An 18,714-nucleotide genomic window follows, 5' to 3' on the forward strand; every position below is an offset into this window, starting at 1 on the left:
AGGTCAATGTGAGGTAAATCATGTTGGAGCTGAAGATAAGACTCCCGGGCAGCATGCTCAACTGGAAGATTAAACCATAACACTAGATCCTCTGGTATTTTCCTAGTCCAACGGAAGTCAATAATTTGTAATGTTTTTGTTACCAAGGCACCATCTTTAGTAACTGTGGCAAGGTTTGGCTGCTAATGGCTTCCTCCTTGAGACATTTTTGAGGAGGGGAACATGAAATATAAGATGTAGCTTCGAAATGTTAGGGAGCTCCAACTTATAAGCCGCTGAACCAACTCATTCCAGAACCTTGAATGGGCCAAAATAGCACGGGGCTAGCTTATTCCAGGCCCTTCTAGCTACCATAGTCTGCTTGTAAGGCTGAATCGAGAAAAGCCATGTCACCAACCTGGTACTCTACTGAATGGTGATGGTTATCATAGTGTTTCTTCATTATCTGTTGAGCCTGCTGGAGAATGAACTTGATCTCCTGAAGAACAGTATCCCGCTGCAGTATTTGTTCCTCTAGAGTAGCCATAGATGTAGACCCCTTCTCATATGGAAGCACTAAAGGAGGCTCACGACAATATAAAGCTTCAAAGGGTGTCATTCCCACTGCAGCCAGATATGTGGTATTATACCACCACTCCACCCAAGGCAGCCACTTCACCCATTGACGTGGCCTGCCCCCAATAAAACAACATGGATGAGTTTCCACACAACATTAAACCACTTCTGCCTGCCCATCTGTTTGTGGGTGATAACTAGTGAGTGCTTCAGATTAGTGCCTAGTAGCCTGAAGAGTTCAGCCCAAAATTTGCTTAGGAGCAATGGGCCTTGATCAGAAATTATGGACCTTGGAATCCCATGCAGTCTCATTACTTCCTTGAAGCAAATATCTACCACCAATGCTACTGAGTATTGGTGAGGAAACCTAATGAAATGTCCATACTTTGGTGAAACGGTCAACAATCACAAAAATAATTGAATTTCCACTTGAAGTTGGAAAACGGGACACAAAGTCCATGCAAATGTCTTCCCACACCTGAGTAGGTATTGGTAAGGACTGCAACAGTCCGGCCGGCAAGCAAGTCTTGTACTTCAGTGCTGCTGTTGACAGGCAGGGCACGAAGCTACAAACTGCTGGATCTGAGCTCTCATCCCCTTCCAATGGAACTGAGAGGCTAGGCACTGATAGGTATGGAGTACACCTGAATGCCCACCTATAGGAGATGCATGAAATAGGTCTAAGAGATTAGGACTGTGGATTGAATCTTCAAGTACAACCATCCTGCCTTTGAAAAATAAAACATCTCCAACCATATGATAACCTAGAACAGCGCTGGGCTCTTTTAGACACCAGTCATGAATCACCTTAAGTGTTGGGCTCTTCTAGACTTCCTCTTTGAGTTCTTCCAATAATGAGAACATGGGCTGGACCTCATTTTGTCTGGATAAGGTGCTGCTGCTTTGTTCCCTGGGCCCGCTTGATACTCTATTTGATAATAGTATCCAAGTAGTCTAGATACTCAATACTGCTGTTCAGGCGAGAGTATAGTCTGCTGTAGCAAAAACTTCAAGCTTTTGTGATCACTTCTGAATATGAATCTTCAGCCCAGGAGGTATGACCTCCATTTTACAACACAAGAACAGCCATAAGTTCTTCCTCATACATTGATTTTGAAGAAGCCCATGTGGTCAGTGCTTTACTGAAATAAGCAAGAGGCTGGCCTTCTTACATAAGAACTGCATTGATGCCTAAGTTGGAGGCATCACACAACCACGAAGACCTTACTGAAATTAGGTAAGGCTAGAGCAGGTGGGGAGGAAACCGTTTGCTTGAACCTCTCAAAGGCTTGTTGGGCTTTGGGGGTCCATGAGAATGAATCCTTCTTAATAAGGTCTGTAAGAGGGGCAGCTATTAGTCCATAATGGCATATAAATCTCCTATAGTAACCTGTATGGCCCAGAAACCCTTTGAGTTCTTTCACCATTGTGGGACTTGGCCAATTCACCATGCAAGCAATTTTGTCCAGGTCAGCTGACATTGTTCAATTTTCCATAATATGTCCAAGATAGTGAACATGGGCTTGACCAAAATAGCCAGTTTTACAAGAGAAATCCCAAACTTGTAAGTGCATAAGGTGTTGCTTCCAAGAAAATCTGTATACCAATAAATCATCAAAGAATACCAAAATAAACTTGTGTAGATAGGGTTTAAAAGTATAATTCATAAGAGACCTGAAATGATGAAGGGGCATTAGTTAACCCAAAGGGCATTACCAAAAACTCAAAGTGTCAATCATGTGTCCAAAAGGCAGTTTTGTGCACATCATCTTTGAGGACTCTGATTTGGTGATAACCAGCCTGTAAGTCCAATGTAGAAAATACTTTGGCTTCTTTGAGATCATCCAAGAGCTCATGAATGACTGGGATCGGAAAGCAATCCTTGACTCTAATTTGGTTCAAGGCCCGGTAATCCACAAAAAAATTCCACATGCAATCCTTTTTCCTCACCAACAATATTGGAGAAGAGAATGGACTGTGGATGGGCTAAATGAAACTCTTATCCAACAGTTCTTGTACTACTTTTTCAATTTTTGCTTTTGAAAATTCGAGTAATGGTATGGCCTTACATTGATTAGAGTGACACTGAGAATCAGTGGGATTCTATGATCATGATCATGAGCTGGTGGCAGGCTCACGGGCTCCAGGAAGACCTTAACAAACTGTCTCAGGAGATTTTGGAGCTGCAACTGATAATCATAGGCTACTCACTTCAATGTTCCTTGGACAAAGTTGGTCTTGGGCTGCTAACCCCCAGATGCATGAGATGGGGCTGCTGAACCTCCAACATCTTTAGCAAATTTTGACAGGCTCTTGATCTAGAAGACTTGGTGTATGCCCCTGTAAATAGACTGCTTTTCCCTTGTACTCAAAGTCCATAGTAAGGTGGCCCAATCACAAAACACATGCCCCAACTACCTCAGCCACTGTATCCCCAATGCGATATCCACACCTTTAAAATCAAGAGGATAAAGATCTACTATAAATCGGTGCACTTGTACCTTGAGTATTAATCCACTGCAAATCCCATCACATGGAAGTTCACCCCTATTGGCAGAATGCACCTTGAATATTCATGTAGGCTGCACCAAGAGCCCTAGCTGTTTAACAAGAATGCATGTGAAAAAATCCATGGTGTTGCCACTGTCAATGAGGATAGACATGCGGTGACCACCTAGATACCCATCAACCCTCATGGTTTGAGGAGAAGATAGACCCGTTAGTACCTGGAGAGAAACCTCATGGGTCTTTGTCTCTTGGGCCCAATCTAAGTTTGTGGTAGCTTAGGCATCAACCTCAAAAACATCTTCCAATTTAGCCTCATCAATCTAGAGCAATGTTTTAAAAAACGACCCAGAATTGGAACCGTTCTGGCCACCGGTTTCCGGGTCAACGGTTCGATCGTCTGATCCGAATGGACAGCCCATTCTAACAAAAAAATTAAAAAAATATTTAAAAAAAAACGGCCAAAACCGTTGAACAAGTCGAACGGGTCAACAGTTTGACAGCTCGGGTCAATGGTTTTCGACCAAGGATAGGGTTTGGGGTAAAACGAACCAGTTGCCTGAACGGTTCACAAGCCAAACGGTCCGACCTTCCGGGTCAGCAGCAGTTCGAAAACGTTGGTCTGGAGAACAAAGATTTGTTAGGTTTTACAACGATGACCAAGCTCAAACTTCTCTTCACAGTTGTAACAAAGACCCTTTTCATGACAGGCCCGCATTTCAACCCAAATAAGTCGCTTGAGTGGAATTACTGTAGCGTGTAGGGAGTTAGTGGGCTGACCCAAAAGCTGATCTGACTTGATAGGAAGTGTTGGCCGAGACACAAGTCCATCTGATCAAGTCATCCACCTAACCAGGTTCAACTTATCCTCTTGAAGTCGAGCTAGACCAGTTGCAGTAAGGATTTAATTGGTTGCATGACCTTGACTTCTAACTTGATTTCCTCCTTCAATCACCAACAAAGCAACCAACTAAGGCATTTTTAGACCATCCTTGTACTAAAGTAGCAAGGCATTCAAAATTAACAGGTATTCCCTTACCATTCCATGCTGTAGGAGCTTGGAGAGACTCCCATACCACCAAGTCATCCGAGGATGGGATTGGCAGTACCATTGGTACAATAAAATTGCCTCCCCCTCCAGATGAATAGCAACACCGGCAATTGGATCTTGTCTTGGTTTTTCATTGAATTCAAAGTAGCTTTTGGCCCGGTAGATCCAAGGAATTGAATCATCTCCAGAAAAAAAAAGTAGGAAATTCCAATCACAAATCCTTACTTGCCCAAGGCATACTTTTCCATGTGCTGTTGTGGATAGATCCTTTCTGATCCACCTCTCAATCAATGTTTTAAAACGTGGAGGTGTGACGCGAGGCGTTCCACTACCTAGAGGCATGAGGCATAGTTCAAAATGCAAGAGGTGTAAGCCTCCCGAACACAAGGAGGCGTAAGCCTCCTTAAGAGGAGGGAGGTTAGGAGGAGGATGAAGAGGAAGGGGGGATCTCTTTTTTTTTCTTCCCTTTCCTTTTCTTTCCTTTTCTCTTTTTTCTTCTCTTTCTTCTTCTTTCCCTTCCCTTTCTTTTCCTTTCCTTTCCTTTCCTTTTTTTTCTTTTTTTTTTTTCTGTCTTTTTATATCATATGTGCACGAGGCATACGCCTCTAGCATGCCTTTTAAAGCACTGCTCTCGATCACTGCCATGCAAGATCTGGTCAAAGCATGTGACTATGGAGAACAAAGCTTCTTTAATCTCTTTGATATCACTGGACACCTTATGAAGCTCAATTTCCATCTAATCCACGTGAGACTCCACTGGTGTTGAACAAGTAGTCATCATTTCCTTTAGATCTCTATTCCAGTGTTGACACCAGATGATAGGTTACTGCCTATCACAATGTTTACTTCAAGGGAAACATTTCAAATTCAAATCAGTTTACTACCTATCACAGGTTACTGCCTATTCCAGTGTTCAACGAATAGTCATCATTTCCATTAGATCTCTATTCTAGTGTTCTGATACCAGATAATAGGTTACTGCCTATCACAGGGTTTGCTTCGAGGGAAACATTTCAAATTCAAATCAGTTTACAACAGATTTACTTGTTCCCACCAAGAGAGAGAGAGGACTCTTAACAGCTTGATGATGTGACCTTCTCCTTTACGCTTGTTTGATGGTGGGAATATCACACTTGAAAGGTTGTTGAGATGGGCCTTAACTCCCTAGGTTTGCAGGCTGACCTATCACCCTCATTCTTGTTCTTTTTTTCTATTTTCCTTCCCACCTCAGAGGGAATTAGAAGTAAAGACATGTAATAAGCTAGAAGGCTAGACAGTCTTAGAGTTTAATTACTTAGTTGTAGCTTAGTTGTGTTCAAAAAATATCAGTGTCATTAGTCCAGTAGTGTAGAAGTTTCTTGGCTTTTTCTGTCTGGAATACGAGTAGCAGAACCATAATTTTGAGTTTTCTTTGTTTATGCATATTATGCTTATGGTGAGTGACTCCAGGTCTTTTCTCTCTTTTCTATCTCAACCTCATCTTTAATTCTGTCAAGCAGATATTTTCATCAAAGAAGTTTATACAACATTTCTAAAGGACACATCCTTTTATACCAAACCATATCTGAATTCTCCCACAAAAGGTCACCCACTCACCCTCGAACATGGTTCACAATATTGACAAGATTTGGTGAAGTCTCTCCTTTTCCCCACGGAAATGTGAAATACTCCAACAATCTCTTTTTCCTCTCAAATTGTTGAAATATCTTAATTTATGGTTATTTTGTTCAGTTTATTTTTCTCAGGTTCTGTTTAGAATAACTTAGTTCTTTATTCTGTTTATGTACTGTAAGTGCCACAGGGGCATAAGAGTCTTTTCCCCATCTTTTAAGTGTCGCCTTATATAATATAATATATTCCAGTGCCGCCAGAACAGATTTGACTCCCAAACACTTTCTCTTCTCCCTTCTCTCTTCTCTCTTTCCTCTCTTCTTCCTTATTTCTTTTGTATTTTTCTGCTAATATGGTATCAGAGCGGTGTTACCGGGTTTAAGAGCAGATCGAACAAGTGTTTTTTGTTCTTCATCTTGCTGTTTTTCCAGACTGAGGTCAGAAAAAGATAACCTACGACTGATACAATTTTTTTTCTTCCTTCTTCCTTCTCTTGGTCGTGTACCAAGAAAAAATCATATGAATCAAGACTGTTGAATGCTGCCAGAGTGGTTCTGAGGTTCAAACCTCTTTTCTGTGGATCGTGTGATCCTGTACCTGAGAATGAAACACCTGCAGGTATCATATAACCTGATTTTACCCTTTTTGGTGCAATGACACTGTTGTATGATCTCTCCTAATAGCTGGTGTGTTTGGTTGATCTGGAAGAGTGGTGGACTGTGACTGTAAAACCTGTACAGCACTGAAATCAACCTAAAAAAAATTTAAGGGACTTGGAGCTGGTCTGTGTTCAGACTGTGTCCAGACTGGAGTGTGCATCTCTGAATAGTGAATTGAACCATGTCCTCTGAGAATTCTACAACTTCTGGAGTTTCTGGAGGTCAAAACGGAATGAGTGGGGGGCTGAATATGAGTTTCCCCATGGCTGTAATTCCCTTTCACGAACTAAATTACCTTGGTTGGTCTAAGGGAATTAAACTCTACATTACTGCTAGGGGGAAAATATAGTATATTAATGGTAAAGTGAAGGAACCAAAGATTGGAAGTGCCAAACATGACAGATGGAACCAAGAAAATAGTATGGTCATGTCATGGCTCTTGGTTTCCATGCTACCACAAGTAAGGAAGACATTCATATGGGCTGAAACAGCTTGTGAAATTTGGGAGCAAGAAAAATCTACCTATTCAGAGCAAAGGCACTATGGAAAGATATACCAACTACAAGCTGAATCCTCCACTTGCAAGCAGGGGGAGAAAAGTCTCTCAGTGTATTACTCAGATTTGACATCAATCTGGAAGGAACTGGATCATTATCAAAGTGTGAATTGGAAATGTGATGAAGATGGAAAGCCCTACAAATCACTTGTATCCCAGAAGCGAGTATATGCTTTTCTTTTGGGGCCGAACCCTATGTATGAGTCTATCAGGGTACAAATCTTGGGAAGTAAAGACTTACCATCAATCCAGGACGTTTATGCCTTAATTCAATCTGAAGAAAGTAGAAAAAGTGTGATGAATTGTATAGAGGGGGAGCCAGTTGCATTGGAAGTCCAAGGAGGTACTAGTGCAAATGACAGAGGTTCTTTTAAGAAGAGTTGATATGCATAAGAGAGTGGATGACAAAGACAAACTTTGGTGCACCCACTGTCAGAAGTCCAGGCACACTAGAGACACATGGGAAGACTAAGTGTACTTAGGAATTAAGTAAGAAATCAGCATCAGATCAGAGTAAAAAGCCAGCTCAACAGACCCAAAAGAAATACAACTTAGCAAATGTGGCATCTCAGGAGACTAGTCCCATGATACCTCAGGAGCGGCCCCCTGGTTCTGATCCCAAGGAAGAGATTATCAATTCTTTTCATGACCATTTGAAATTATATGGTAGGAAACTTCGCCAGATGGATTCTAGCCTTACCCAATCTACCTCCTTTGCGTCTACATCATGTAACTCTACCACTGCCTTCCATGTGTCATCTCATACATCTGATTCCCCTTCGATAATTGACTCTGGAACTTCAAATCACATAACTGGTGTCAAATTTATTTCAAACATATAACCTCCTCTTTGGGAGAGAGGTGAGACTGGCTGATGGGTCATTCTCTACCATAGCTGGTCAAGCAACCATCTCCCTTCCTCTCAAAGTTACCCTCTCTAATGTGTTACATGTTCCAAAATTGTCTATCAATTTACTTTCCATTAGCAGTATTACTCACTCTTTGAACTGTTTAGTAACTTTCTTCCCTTCTTCTTGTGTGTTTCATGATTTGACCTCAAGGAGGATGATTGGTAGAGGAAGCATGGTGGGTGGTCTCTATGTGTTGAAGAATAAAGCTGGTCTTGTTTCCAAAGTAAATTAAGTCTTTGTCAATTAAAGAGTTACAGTGTCATACATGTCAATTGAGTAAACACTATAGAAGTTCTTTTCCTTTAAGAAATAAAAGATCTGAGTTTCCTTTTCATATTGTCTATTCTGATGTTTGGGGCTTTGTTACTCTACCTTCTGAGACTAGATATAAGTATTTCATTACTTTGATTGATGACTACTCTAGATATACTTCGATTTACCCTATGCGATCTAGAGATGAAGTGCCAAAGATTGTGAAAGATTTTCAGTGCATGTCTTTTACTCAATTCCAGACTAAGATTCATATTTTCCAGTCAGACAACGCAAAGCAGTACTTTCATAATGATCTCACGGAGTTCTTTGCTTCATGTGGAGCTCTTCATTGAAGTTCTTGTGCTAAGACACCTCAACAAAATGGTTTTGCTGAGAGGAAAAACCATCTTCTTGAAGTTGCTCATGGATTACTACTCCATATGCATGTTTCGAAACGCTTCTGGATGGATGCCGTTTAGGTGTGCTGCATATATTATCAATCGTGTACCATCTCGATTGCTAGAGTATAAGGCCCCACATCAACTGTTGTTTCCTAAGGATCTGTTGTCCCCTATTTCAATGCGTCTTTGGAAGTCGTTGCTTTGTTCATGACTTGTCCCCTATTTCACGCAAGTGCTATGTCCCCATGGATGTATCCTTTGAGAGTCAACTTTTTTTTTTTGGCTTCTCCTCAAGGGGAGAGTAAGGTGAAGGAGAAACACATCCAGGTTCAATTACCTTCTCTTCCTAATCCTCCTTCATTTTGTGTCTTCTTTCACCACCACAAGAGCCAACAGAGTTCAAGAGTTGTGGAACTTGACACTATGCGGCCAACATCATCAAACTCTCCAGAGGCAGATCCCCATCATCCAGGTACACTTGTTCCCATTGATATGCCTGATCCACTTGATATTGATCCTCCTATTATTGATGATCTTAATATTCCTCTTGCTAAGAGAAAGGGTGTTAGATCTTGTACAACTAATCATCTTAATATTCCTCTTGCTAAGAAAAAGGGTGTTAGATCTTGTACCTTATGATCATATCTCACCTTCATACCGTGTGTTTCTTTCCTCCATTGACATTATTCCTATTCCTAAGAATGTGGCAGAAGCTTTATCCATACCTGAATGGACAGATGCAATGAAGGAAGAAATTAATGCCTTGCACAAAAATGGCACCTGGGAGTTGGTGGATCTTCCTGAAAGAAAAGAACCAGCGAGATATAAGTGGGTGTTCACAGTGAAGCATAAGCTTGATGGTACAATAGAAAGGTACAAAGCCAAGTTGGTGGAAAAAGAGTTTACAAAGGTGTATGGAATAGACTATGCAGAGACCTTTGCTCTAGTAACTAAGATGAACTCTATCAGAACCCTCCTTTCACTAGCAACTAATCTTGACTGGGAACTTCACCAATTGGATATTAAAAATGCATTCTTGAATGGTAACCTAGAGGAGGAGGTGTACATGACTCGGCCTCCAAGTTTTTGTGCCAAAGGTAGTGAGGAAAAGGTGTGCAGATTAAAAAAAAAAAATCATTATATGGGTTGAAACAATCACCATGGGCCTGGTTTAGTAAGTTTCACATAGTTGTACAACAAATGGGGTTCAAACAATTCCAATCAGACCATACTTTGTTTGCGAAGAAAGGCGAAGGGAAAATTGTAGCTCTAATCGTGTACGTTGATGACATAGTAGTCATAGGAGAATGGAAGACTGACATACAGAAGTTGAAGAAATTCTTAGCCACTCAGTTCAAAGTGAAAGATCTAGGCCCCTTACGTTATTTCCTTGGGATTGAAGTTGCTCGCTTTCAAAAGGCATCTTTATATCTCAAAGGAAATACGTACTGGATCTTTTAGAGAACACAGGAAAGTTAGGAGTGAAGCTAATTGGTTCTCCCATTGAACCTAATTATCGATTGGGTGACAGCCAAGGGGAGGCTATGAAAGATGTGAAGAAGTTCTAAAGACTTGTAGGGAGACTCTTATATTTGTCTATGACCAAATCTGACTTTGCCTATGCAATGGGTGTCCTTAGTCAGTTCATGCATAATCCTAAGACTTCACACTTTGAAGCTTTAGAAAGGATCCTTAGATACCTCAAGAAGTCCCTAGGGGCCAGTTTGTTGTTCCAGAAACATGGGCATTTGAAAGTTGAAGTGTATACAGATGCTCGTTGAGTAGGAGCAGTCAATGACAAAAAGTCTACCAATGGGTATTGTACCTTTGTGGAGGAAACTTAGTTACTTGGAGAAGTAAGAAACAAAGTGTGGTGGCTAGGTCCAATGCTAAAGTAGAATACAAAGCTGTCTCATTGAGTTGCTGAAATCATGTGGATAAAGAACCTATTAGGTGAACTGCGCTTTTCAGTTAACAGCCCCATGTCACTCTATTGTGACCATAAAGTTGCTATCAACATTGCCACAAACCCAATCCTCCATGATAGGACAAAACATATTGAAGTGGACAAGCATTTTATTAGGGAAAAACTTGTGAATGGAGAAATATGCACTCCCTATGTTAGTTTAGAAGAACAAATTGTAGATATTTTCACCAAGGGTCTTCATCCTGTGCGGCAAAATGATTTGTGTGACAAATCGGGCATGATTGACATCTATGTCCCAACTTGAGGGGGAGTGTTGAAATAGCTTAGTTTATTCTAGTTATTTTGTTCAGTTTATTTTTCTCTTGTTCTATTTATAATAACTTAGTTTTTTATTCTATTTATGTACTATAAGTGCCACAGGGGCATAAGAGTCTTTTCCCCGTCTTTTAAGTGTCACCCTATATAATATAATGTATTTTGGTGCCGCCAGAACAAATTTGACTCCCAAACACTTTCTCTTCTCTTCTCCCTTCTCTCTTCTCTTCTTCTTCCTTATTTCTTTTGTATTTTTATGCTAATACATGTGATAAATATATTAGGGATATTTCAAATGTCCTTGATAAATTAAACATCAAAGAACAAAACTTTTACAATATTTTATCTAATTTAAATCATTGGAAATTTTGGAAATTTTCCTGAAAGAACATCAAGTTCACACTAATATGAGGCTCCATACTGTTCCAAAGACATGTCATGATCTGTGCATTCTCTTGTATCCAGTCATTATACCCTGCAGCTCATGGGTTTGGCTTATTTTCTTTAATATATTTCAGTTAGCCTCTAGCAGTCAAATTTACTTCAACAGATTTTGCCCATGATACATAATTTGTACCATTGAGTTTGACTGAAGTCATCTGGACAACCATGAAATCTTGTTGTACCATTGCACTTGTTTTGGTTTCACTGCTAGAAGCTGCTATGAATCACAGACAAGCTATTTCAGTAACTCACTCCCTAGTCCAGCACATTCCAAGGTCAAAGGGGTGCTCAGTCGATTCAGTTATTAATCCGGGAACACCAACAGCCTAGCCACAACCTTTATAGAAGAGAAAAACACCAAGAAAGCCCTTCTAAAAACCGACCTCACCATATTAATTAAAAACACAAAAAAAACAGATCACAAGGTTGTCTCGTCCCACCATTCACAGAAAGGAGTCCACAACTCACAAAAAAAAATCAGCCGCTTGCACCATTCACACACAGTCCCTCCTCGAACTGCCAAATAGAGGGAGTCTAGAACACCAAAAACTCAACACATGATGCTTCTTGAGGCATGGAAGCCTTCTATCCCTCTAGGCAATCAGTCCTTTTCGTTTCTTTTTCTCCCTTCCAACTTCTATCAACTGTAATCTTCAGTCGAACCTATTCCAGGCGTCCTTTCACGGTTCCAGTCAAACAGGTCGATCAACCTGGCTCTAATTCCATGTGGTCAGGCCTGTATTTTGAGAAATAAACAAATAGAAATCCTGGTATCCTCTTAACTCTTATCTCTTAAGAGGAATCTTTTAACTTTAAGAGAAAAATGGTTGTTCATTTCCTCTTATCTCTTATCTCTTAAAGTGCAATTATACAACATTTTGTTTTCCAATGATGCCCCCAAAAAGACAAACAATAACTCATATATGGGGTCAAAATGGATATTTGATCATTTTCAGAATTCAGAATTCAGAACAACATTCTCTGCATTCGGAGTTTAGAGGAAAAAAAAGTTCACCAATACCAATATACCTCTTAATGTAATTATTGCACTTTCAGATGTCAGACTTCAGAGCAAATGAACAGGCCCTAAGAGAATAGGGCTTCAGACTCTCTCAATCGAGAGACACAAGACACAATTGCCACCCATATTAGATTATATTCATAAAAGAATAAAATTACACAAATACCACTGACTATATGACTTAAGAACAGAGATAATAAAAACCATAATTAAGAGAAGGGAAAATACTAAAATAACCCTGCACAAACACTTTAATTTAACATATTGTGATCCTGAAATTAATCACAACACTCAATTGTAGTATTTGGACGTGTTTTAATGAGGTTTAGGAGCATGTATCTGCAGTTGGTGTTCGTATGATCTCAAAGGACCTGAGTGTGGTGTTCAGTGCCCAAAGTTCTCTCTGCATAGGTGACTTTATCCCAAGGGATAGTAGAAAGTATCATATCTTTCCTTCCATATATCTTCACATTTATACTTGATGGACTTTTTGATTACTTATAAAGAATTAGCAAAGAAAACTCTGCAACATAAAGAAGAAAAGAAAGAGAATGAAAGTATGCAAAGAAGCAAGATATATTTGACCTGTATACTTGATACAACTCGAGCAAGAGCTTTCACCATACCCTCCACAACATTGGTGTTCTTAGGGTCCCTACAATTCAAATAAGTAAAATGGTAAGTACAAACATGATGAAACTGCATTGTTGATGAGAAAGAAAAAAAGTGAAACTAAACTAGATGATAAGGGCTAAAATATGACACTGATACATGTCATAACAATCATCTTCCTCACAGTTTAGATGAAAAACCCAAGATGCTGCATACAAAGCATTACTCTTACAGACGCACTGTTGTGAATCTTGTGATAGTATCAAAGTCTTTGGGCCTTAGCCCACCTTGGGCTGTCAACCTCACAAATCTTTTTTTAGGGTTAGTTTACATATATATACCCTGTATATTTAGGAAACTACTTAGATATACCCTGAACTTTCAAAACCTTCTTATATATACCTTGTTGACCGGCCCCACATAACATATATAGGACCACCATTAATGGACCATTTAGAACTGTTAGTAACTTGCTCTAAATGTTTTTATAATGCCAATCTTGCCCTTATAAATAAAAACCAAAACCCAGAAATCTTTGTGTAAATCAAACCCTAAACAGGGGAACAAGAAAAGCACCAAAAATAAATTCAGGAAAAAAACCTAAAAAAAAAGATCTAAACAAGTTTTATTCTCCAAGTGGTAAAGGCCTTTATTCATGAAAATGTGCAAGTAGTAGACCAAACTAGTTGGAGACTTGTGAAGGCCACCCATTTTCGCTGCAATATAAGCAGTGGTCGTTCTCAGATGACATAGTCATCTTAGATGGCTTTCCCAAACCACATAAGCCCTGCTTTCTAGATTTGGGGAAACAAAAGGATTTGGACATGGCCACTGTCTATGTTTCAGGTTGAGAGAGACTCATTCACTACCATTTGAGTAGTGAGATTTTTTATATGGAGGCAAAGGGGGATTAAGTTTGAGAAATATTTTAAGAGATGTTTCTGTGACTACAGGTAATAGGCAAAGACCAAATTTTAGCATTGTTTATTAAAACATAAAAGAAAGAAAAAGAAAAAAAGCAAAAATTAAGAAATGTCAATGTCATACACAAAGAGGAAGGCAGGAGTCCCTCAATCGTTCTCACAGTCACAGGTGCTTCAGTAGAAGCATCCTCTTTCTCTCATATCCCCCTTCTCTCTCTCTTCTTCTTTTCCTCCTCCTCCTTTGGTTCCTGTCACCGCCAAGCTAGCAGCAGTGGTTCCTTTCCCTCAGTCTCCTCCCTCTCATTCTCCCCTCTTTCTCTTTCTCATTCTCTCTCCACCCCCATCAGTTTCTAACTTTGAAAAAAGAAAAAGAAAGAAAGAAAATGGTTTATTTTGAAAATTTAATAAACATCAAAGGGCATTTTTGTCTTTTATATTTTATCAGATAGATTTAACCTTTGAAAAGTCAACAAGGTGTGTATAAGTAGGTTTTGAAAGTTCAGGGTACATTTAAGTAGTTTCCTAAATATACAGGGTATATAAGTAAATATTAGGAACAATCAAGGAAATTTTAGTCATAATATAGCTGTAGTATATCCCATTCGTGTACACAAATCTTGTTCCACCATTTTTACATTGTTGATTGATAATAAAAGAAATAATTGGACCAAGTAGCAATCCATAAACGTGATATCACACTCAAATATATATATAAACCAGTATATAAATTCTGTCAAACCTTTCTACAGTTCTGCTATACCTTTTAATTAAAAAACAGAAAAGAGTATATCTAGAATATAACGATGAGCTAGCACCCTTAATTGGAACTAACAACAAAAAAAAGTCATTAGCTATCATCTCCACAAGGCAATACAATTGTATCCAATAATCTAGAACCAAACTCTGCCCTATCAACTTCTTTAAGCACGGTAAGAACCATAACCCAATCAACAACTAGATTTCCAATGTCCACACAAATCTTTTCACAGATTTTTCATTTGTCCTCAAACAGGATTCTGCATCTTTCCTTCCTGTATCCCAACATATTGCACAGAATTTAAAAAAAAAAAAATTATGTCATTCCTCATCCCTTGAAGCTTTGACCATTGAGCAAAAAATTGTTCTCGACTTTGTAACTGTGGAACTTGAAATCCAAACAAAAAAGTGAAAAAGAACCATAATTTCATTGCTACCTTGCAATGGATAAGTGTGTCAATGTTTCTTCATTGCTGCAGCATAAATAGCATAGACCAGTCAAATGGTCAGCTGTTAGAATGCTATCTAATGGAATCAGCCAAGCAAAAACATCCACTTATTTGGAGGGACAGGAATAACCCAGACCCCATTAATCTCCACTTGATTCCTAATAATTGCATTTTAGAAGGATTTAACCGAAACACACCCATTCTGCACTCCTTCCACCATCTAATATCCCCTTCCATTACTGATATACTTTCTGCTTCAATCTTACTTAATAACATAATGCACTCCTCTACCTCTCTCTCCCTCTCTCTCCAATAAAAGTCCCGCCAGTTCATTATTTCTTCCAGATGGGGATTTCAATTTCACTTAAGGTTATCTTTATTGTTTTCATCACTTTGTTATCTTAAACTTTAAAGGACAGAAGAAAAGAAATGGAGACTGACAAGAGCTTAGCTTAGATTGTAGTGGGAGAAGGATGAGAAGAGTGACTTTTACTGAGGAAGGCGATTGAAAAAGGACAAAAAAGGTCAAGGGTTTAACTTTTTCCACTTGATGTAATAATTAAGATTGAAGTTCCTTGCCTGTCCTATTTTACCCATTGTTATAAAGGTGGTGAGGGAAGGCAGAGCCAAACCACCTTGCCTCAGCTGCCTTATAGTTGTTACCAGAAGCTTACATATCAAATTTTATGAGGTGTACACAGTACACCTCATCTAGACAGAACCAAATAGAAAAAGAAAAGTAAAAACTAATAACATAATAACTTATACTACTTTCCAAAATTCACGAAAATTTGGTTATTTAATTGGTTATAAATAAAAAAACATTTTACACCTAAAAATTCTATCTCTCACTCTTAAGCCAGAAGCATCTCTTTGCTTTTATCTTACTAAATATGATAATCCTAATATGCCACTCTGTCTCAATGAACCACATATGAGAATATAATTTCCATTCATATATTTTTTGATAAATAAGATAAGATAAATTTCATTAATAGAAAACTAATGCAGTAACAAGCTTCCCATGGAGAGGCATGAGCTGCATCCTGTCCTAACAGCAGGAAGAAAGACAAAAGATAGAAAACAGATTCAGTCTACAATTGAGCCCAATACAAACTTTCCCTGTTTACCCCTTGCTTTGCAAGACCATCAGCCATAGAGTTTGCTAATCTCCCCATCCATTGTATTCTCACTGTCAAGCTCCTTATCAGGCAGTTGAATTTTTTAATTTCATTCTTAAAACACCACACTATAGAGTCCGGGTTTTGTAGCCAGCCCACTACCACCTCGGATTCCCCTTCTATTATCAATTGTTCCACACCTATCTGCACTGCTAGCTGTACTCCCTGGATAGAGGCTGCAACCTGCAAGTCCCATCCTAGTAGAGTTTCCAACTCCTATGGGTCCCAAGTAAATAAGAACCACATTCCCAGCCTCATTCCTCAGTACCCCTCCCACCCCTGATGAACCTGGATTACCAAGACTACTGCCATCAAAATTCAGCTTCAAGAAGCTTTCAGGAGGGGGTTCCCAAGCCATGCTCACTTTAGTCTTTATGGATGAACAATTAGCCACAGCTAACCAATTCCTCCAAATATCATTAAATGAGAATTCATGGAATAGGTCCAGTGATTTTAGCCACAGGATCACCCTATTTAGAATGCAGTCCATCTCTTCTAGACTTCTCTCCTCTTGGAAAATTCCGATATTCCTTTCTTCCCACACAGACCAGATCAGTGCTGCTCTTGCACACCTCCACATAATTCTTCCTCTTCTATGACGCCAAGGGAAGAAAACAGGATCAAAAATCAAACTTGCATCTGCTGGCCTAAACAACCTGCACCCAAACAATGAGAAGAGCCACTCCCATAACTCTGCAGTAAATGAACAAGATATTAGTAGATGGTTACAGTCCTCACCATACCTGCACAAGGTTTAAAATGTCGATGTCGATGGAAATGTCGCTTACCAAAATATAAGACATATGTCAGAAATGTCGGAATTGTCGAGGGGAAATATTGTAAAAATTAGAGACATTGTGGAAATATTATGAAATATGTGGAAATATGCAAAGATATTTCGTAAAATGATAAAAGAAGCATTAATACATATTTCTAGACTATTATCTTATTCCCAACCATTATATAAAGCTAAGAAACTAAGATCAATAACAAATTACTAAATGACGATTTACTGATTTATTATGCATTTTGATGTTTTTACAAGGTTATCTGATATTTTCTTTTCTTATTTTTAGTTCTGATTTATTATAAATTCTAATAAGTTTATTTCACACTAGTAAATAGAAATACATTTATTCTGATTTTTTAAATATTAAAGTTATAATACATTATGTTTTATTATAAATTTAATAAACTGATTCTCCTTTTTGTAGTATTAAGATTATGATAAATTCTGATTTCTTATAAAACTTAATGAATTTCTAATGATTTTTAATACTAAATTTATAATAAATTATGATTTAGTATAAAATTTATTAAATTTATTCTGATTTTTTATATTAAATGTAGAATATGGTTTATTATAAAATTTAATAAACATTTTCTGATTTTAATAAATATTTTAAAAAATAATAACTAGTTAACATTTTATTAGTTGAAAAATATTTTATGTTTTATATTATAAAGTAATTAATTTATTCTTTTGTTTTTATATTTCGTTAATTCTTTTTATAAATATTTTATTTGAAATATTAATGGAATAATCTATATTAATATATTGTATTATATTAATATAATATGCTAATATATTATATTTTTAATGTACATTAGTCGACATCCTATCGACATTAGTTGACATCTTGTCGACATAATAGGAAAAACTGTATTTTTTTTTGTTATTTGGACCGATTTGGTCGACATTTCCGAAATAGAGGAAATGTCGACCGACATAATGTAATTTTTATATTACCATCCATTTTCATGTCGGTGAGCCTCGACATCAACATATGTCGGGCGACATTAGTGACATTTGGCGACATTTGAAACCATGGACTTGCAAAGAATACACCAAGAAGGTGAGAGACAGAGAAAAGGTCTTCTCTTTTGTAGAATGTCTAAGGTGTTTATTTTCCCATAATGCACTTCCCAGCAAAAAGCCATAACCATAGGGGGGACAAGCCTACACCAGATTTCCTTAAGAGGGAAAGGCTGGCTGGGGTAGACTGAGTAATGGATTTAAAGAAAGAAGCGCATGAGAAGGATCCATTCGGCTTGGGTGTCCAAATCAGTTTCTCAGGTTCAGAAGGGTCCAAACACACTGTATCAAGTAGGCTTAGCAGATTTATTAGGGACACAATTTCCTCTTCCCTTAAACCTCTACGAAACCCAAAGTCCCAATTTGGTGTTAATGGATTATTCATAATGGAAAAAAACTTTGACCCAAACATCCCAAGTATCCTCCCAAAATAAGACACAATTACCATTACAAACATCATACCTAACAAAACTGAGAAACTGAGGAAGAATGCCATGAATAGCTTTCCATGGTGTTGCCAAGGTTTCCCGCCATGATGCTCTAGCATCCCATTCATTTTCTAAGTGACCATGAATACTACCCACCACCTCATGCCAAGGTCTCTCTCTCCACTAGCCACCTCCACAGCCAATTCCCTAGCAGTGCTTTATTTTTTTAATCAAATTCTCTAACCCCAATCCCCCCTCCTCTTTATTCTGGCATACCACCTCCCATTTTATCAAGTGATCCTTCTTACTTTCCCCCGACTCCCAAAGGAAATCTCTCATCA

The 18,714-nt window shown here is 38.5% G+C and overlaps 1 protein-coding gene across 6 annotated transcripts in view; it reads right to left on the reverse strand.

The window, feature by feature from the left end:
- The window catches only part of LOC104596541 (ARM repeat superfamily protein), a 128,971-nt gene that overhangs the window by 50,785 nt on the left and 59,472 nt on the right, over positions 1-18,714 (reverse strand). For all 6 annotated transcript variants that reach the window (XM_010257745.3, XM_088895180.1, XM_088895181.1 and 3 more), the window contains exon 13: positions 12,794-12,863. In XM_010257745.3, the coding sequence (XP_010256047.1) occupies positions 12,794-12,863 (70 nt within the window). The remainder of the gene's footprint in view (positions 1-12,793; positions 12,864-18,714) is intronic.

This window comes from Nelumbo nucifera, chromosome 1, assembly GCF_055504915.1.
Source record: "Nelumbo nucifera cultivar China Antique chromosome 1, China Antique-T2T, whole genome shotgun sequence".
NCBI lineage: Eukaryota > Viridiplantae > Streptophyta > Magnoliopsida > Proteales > Nelumbonaceae > Nelumbo > Nelumbo nucifera.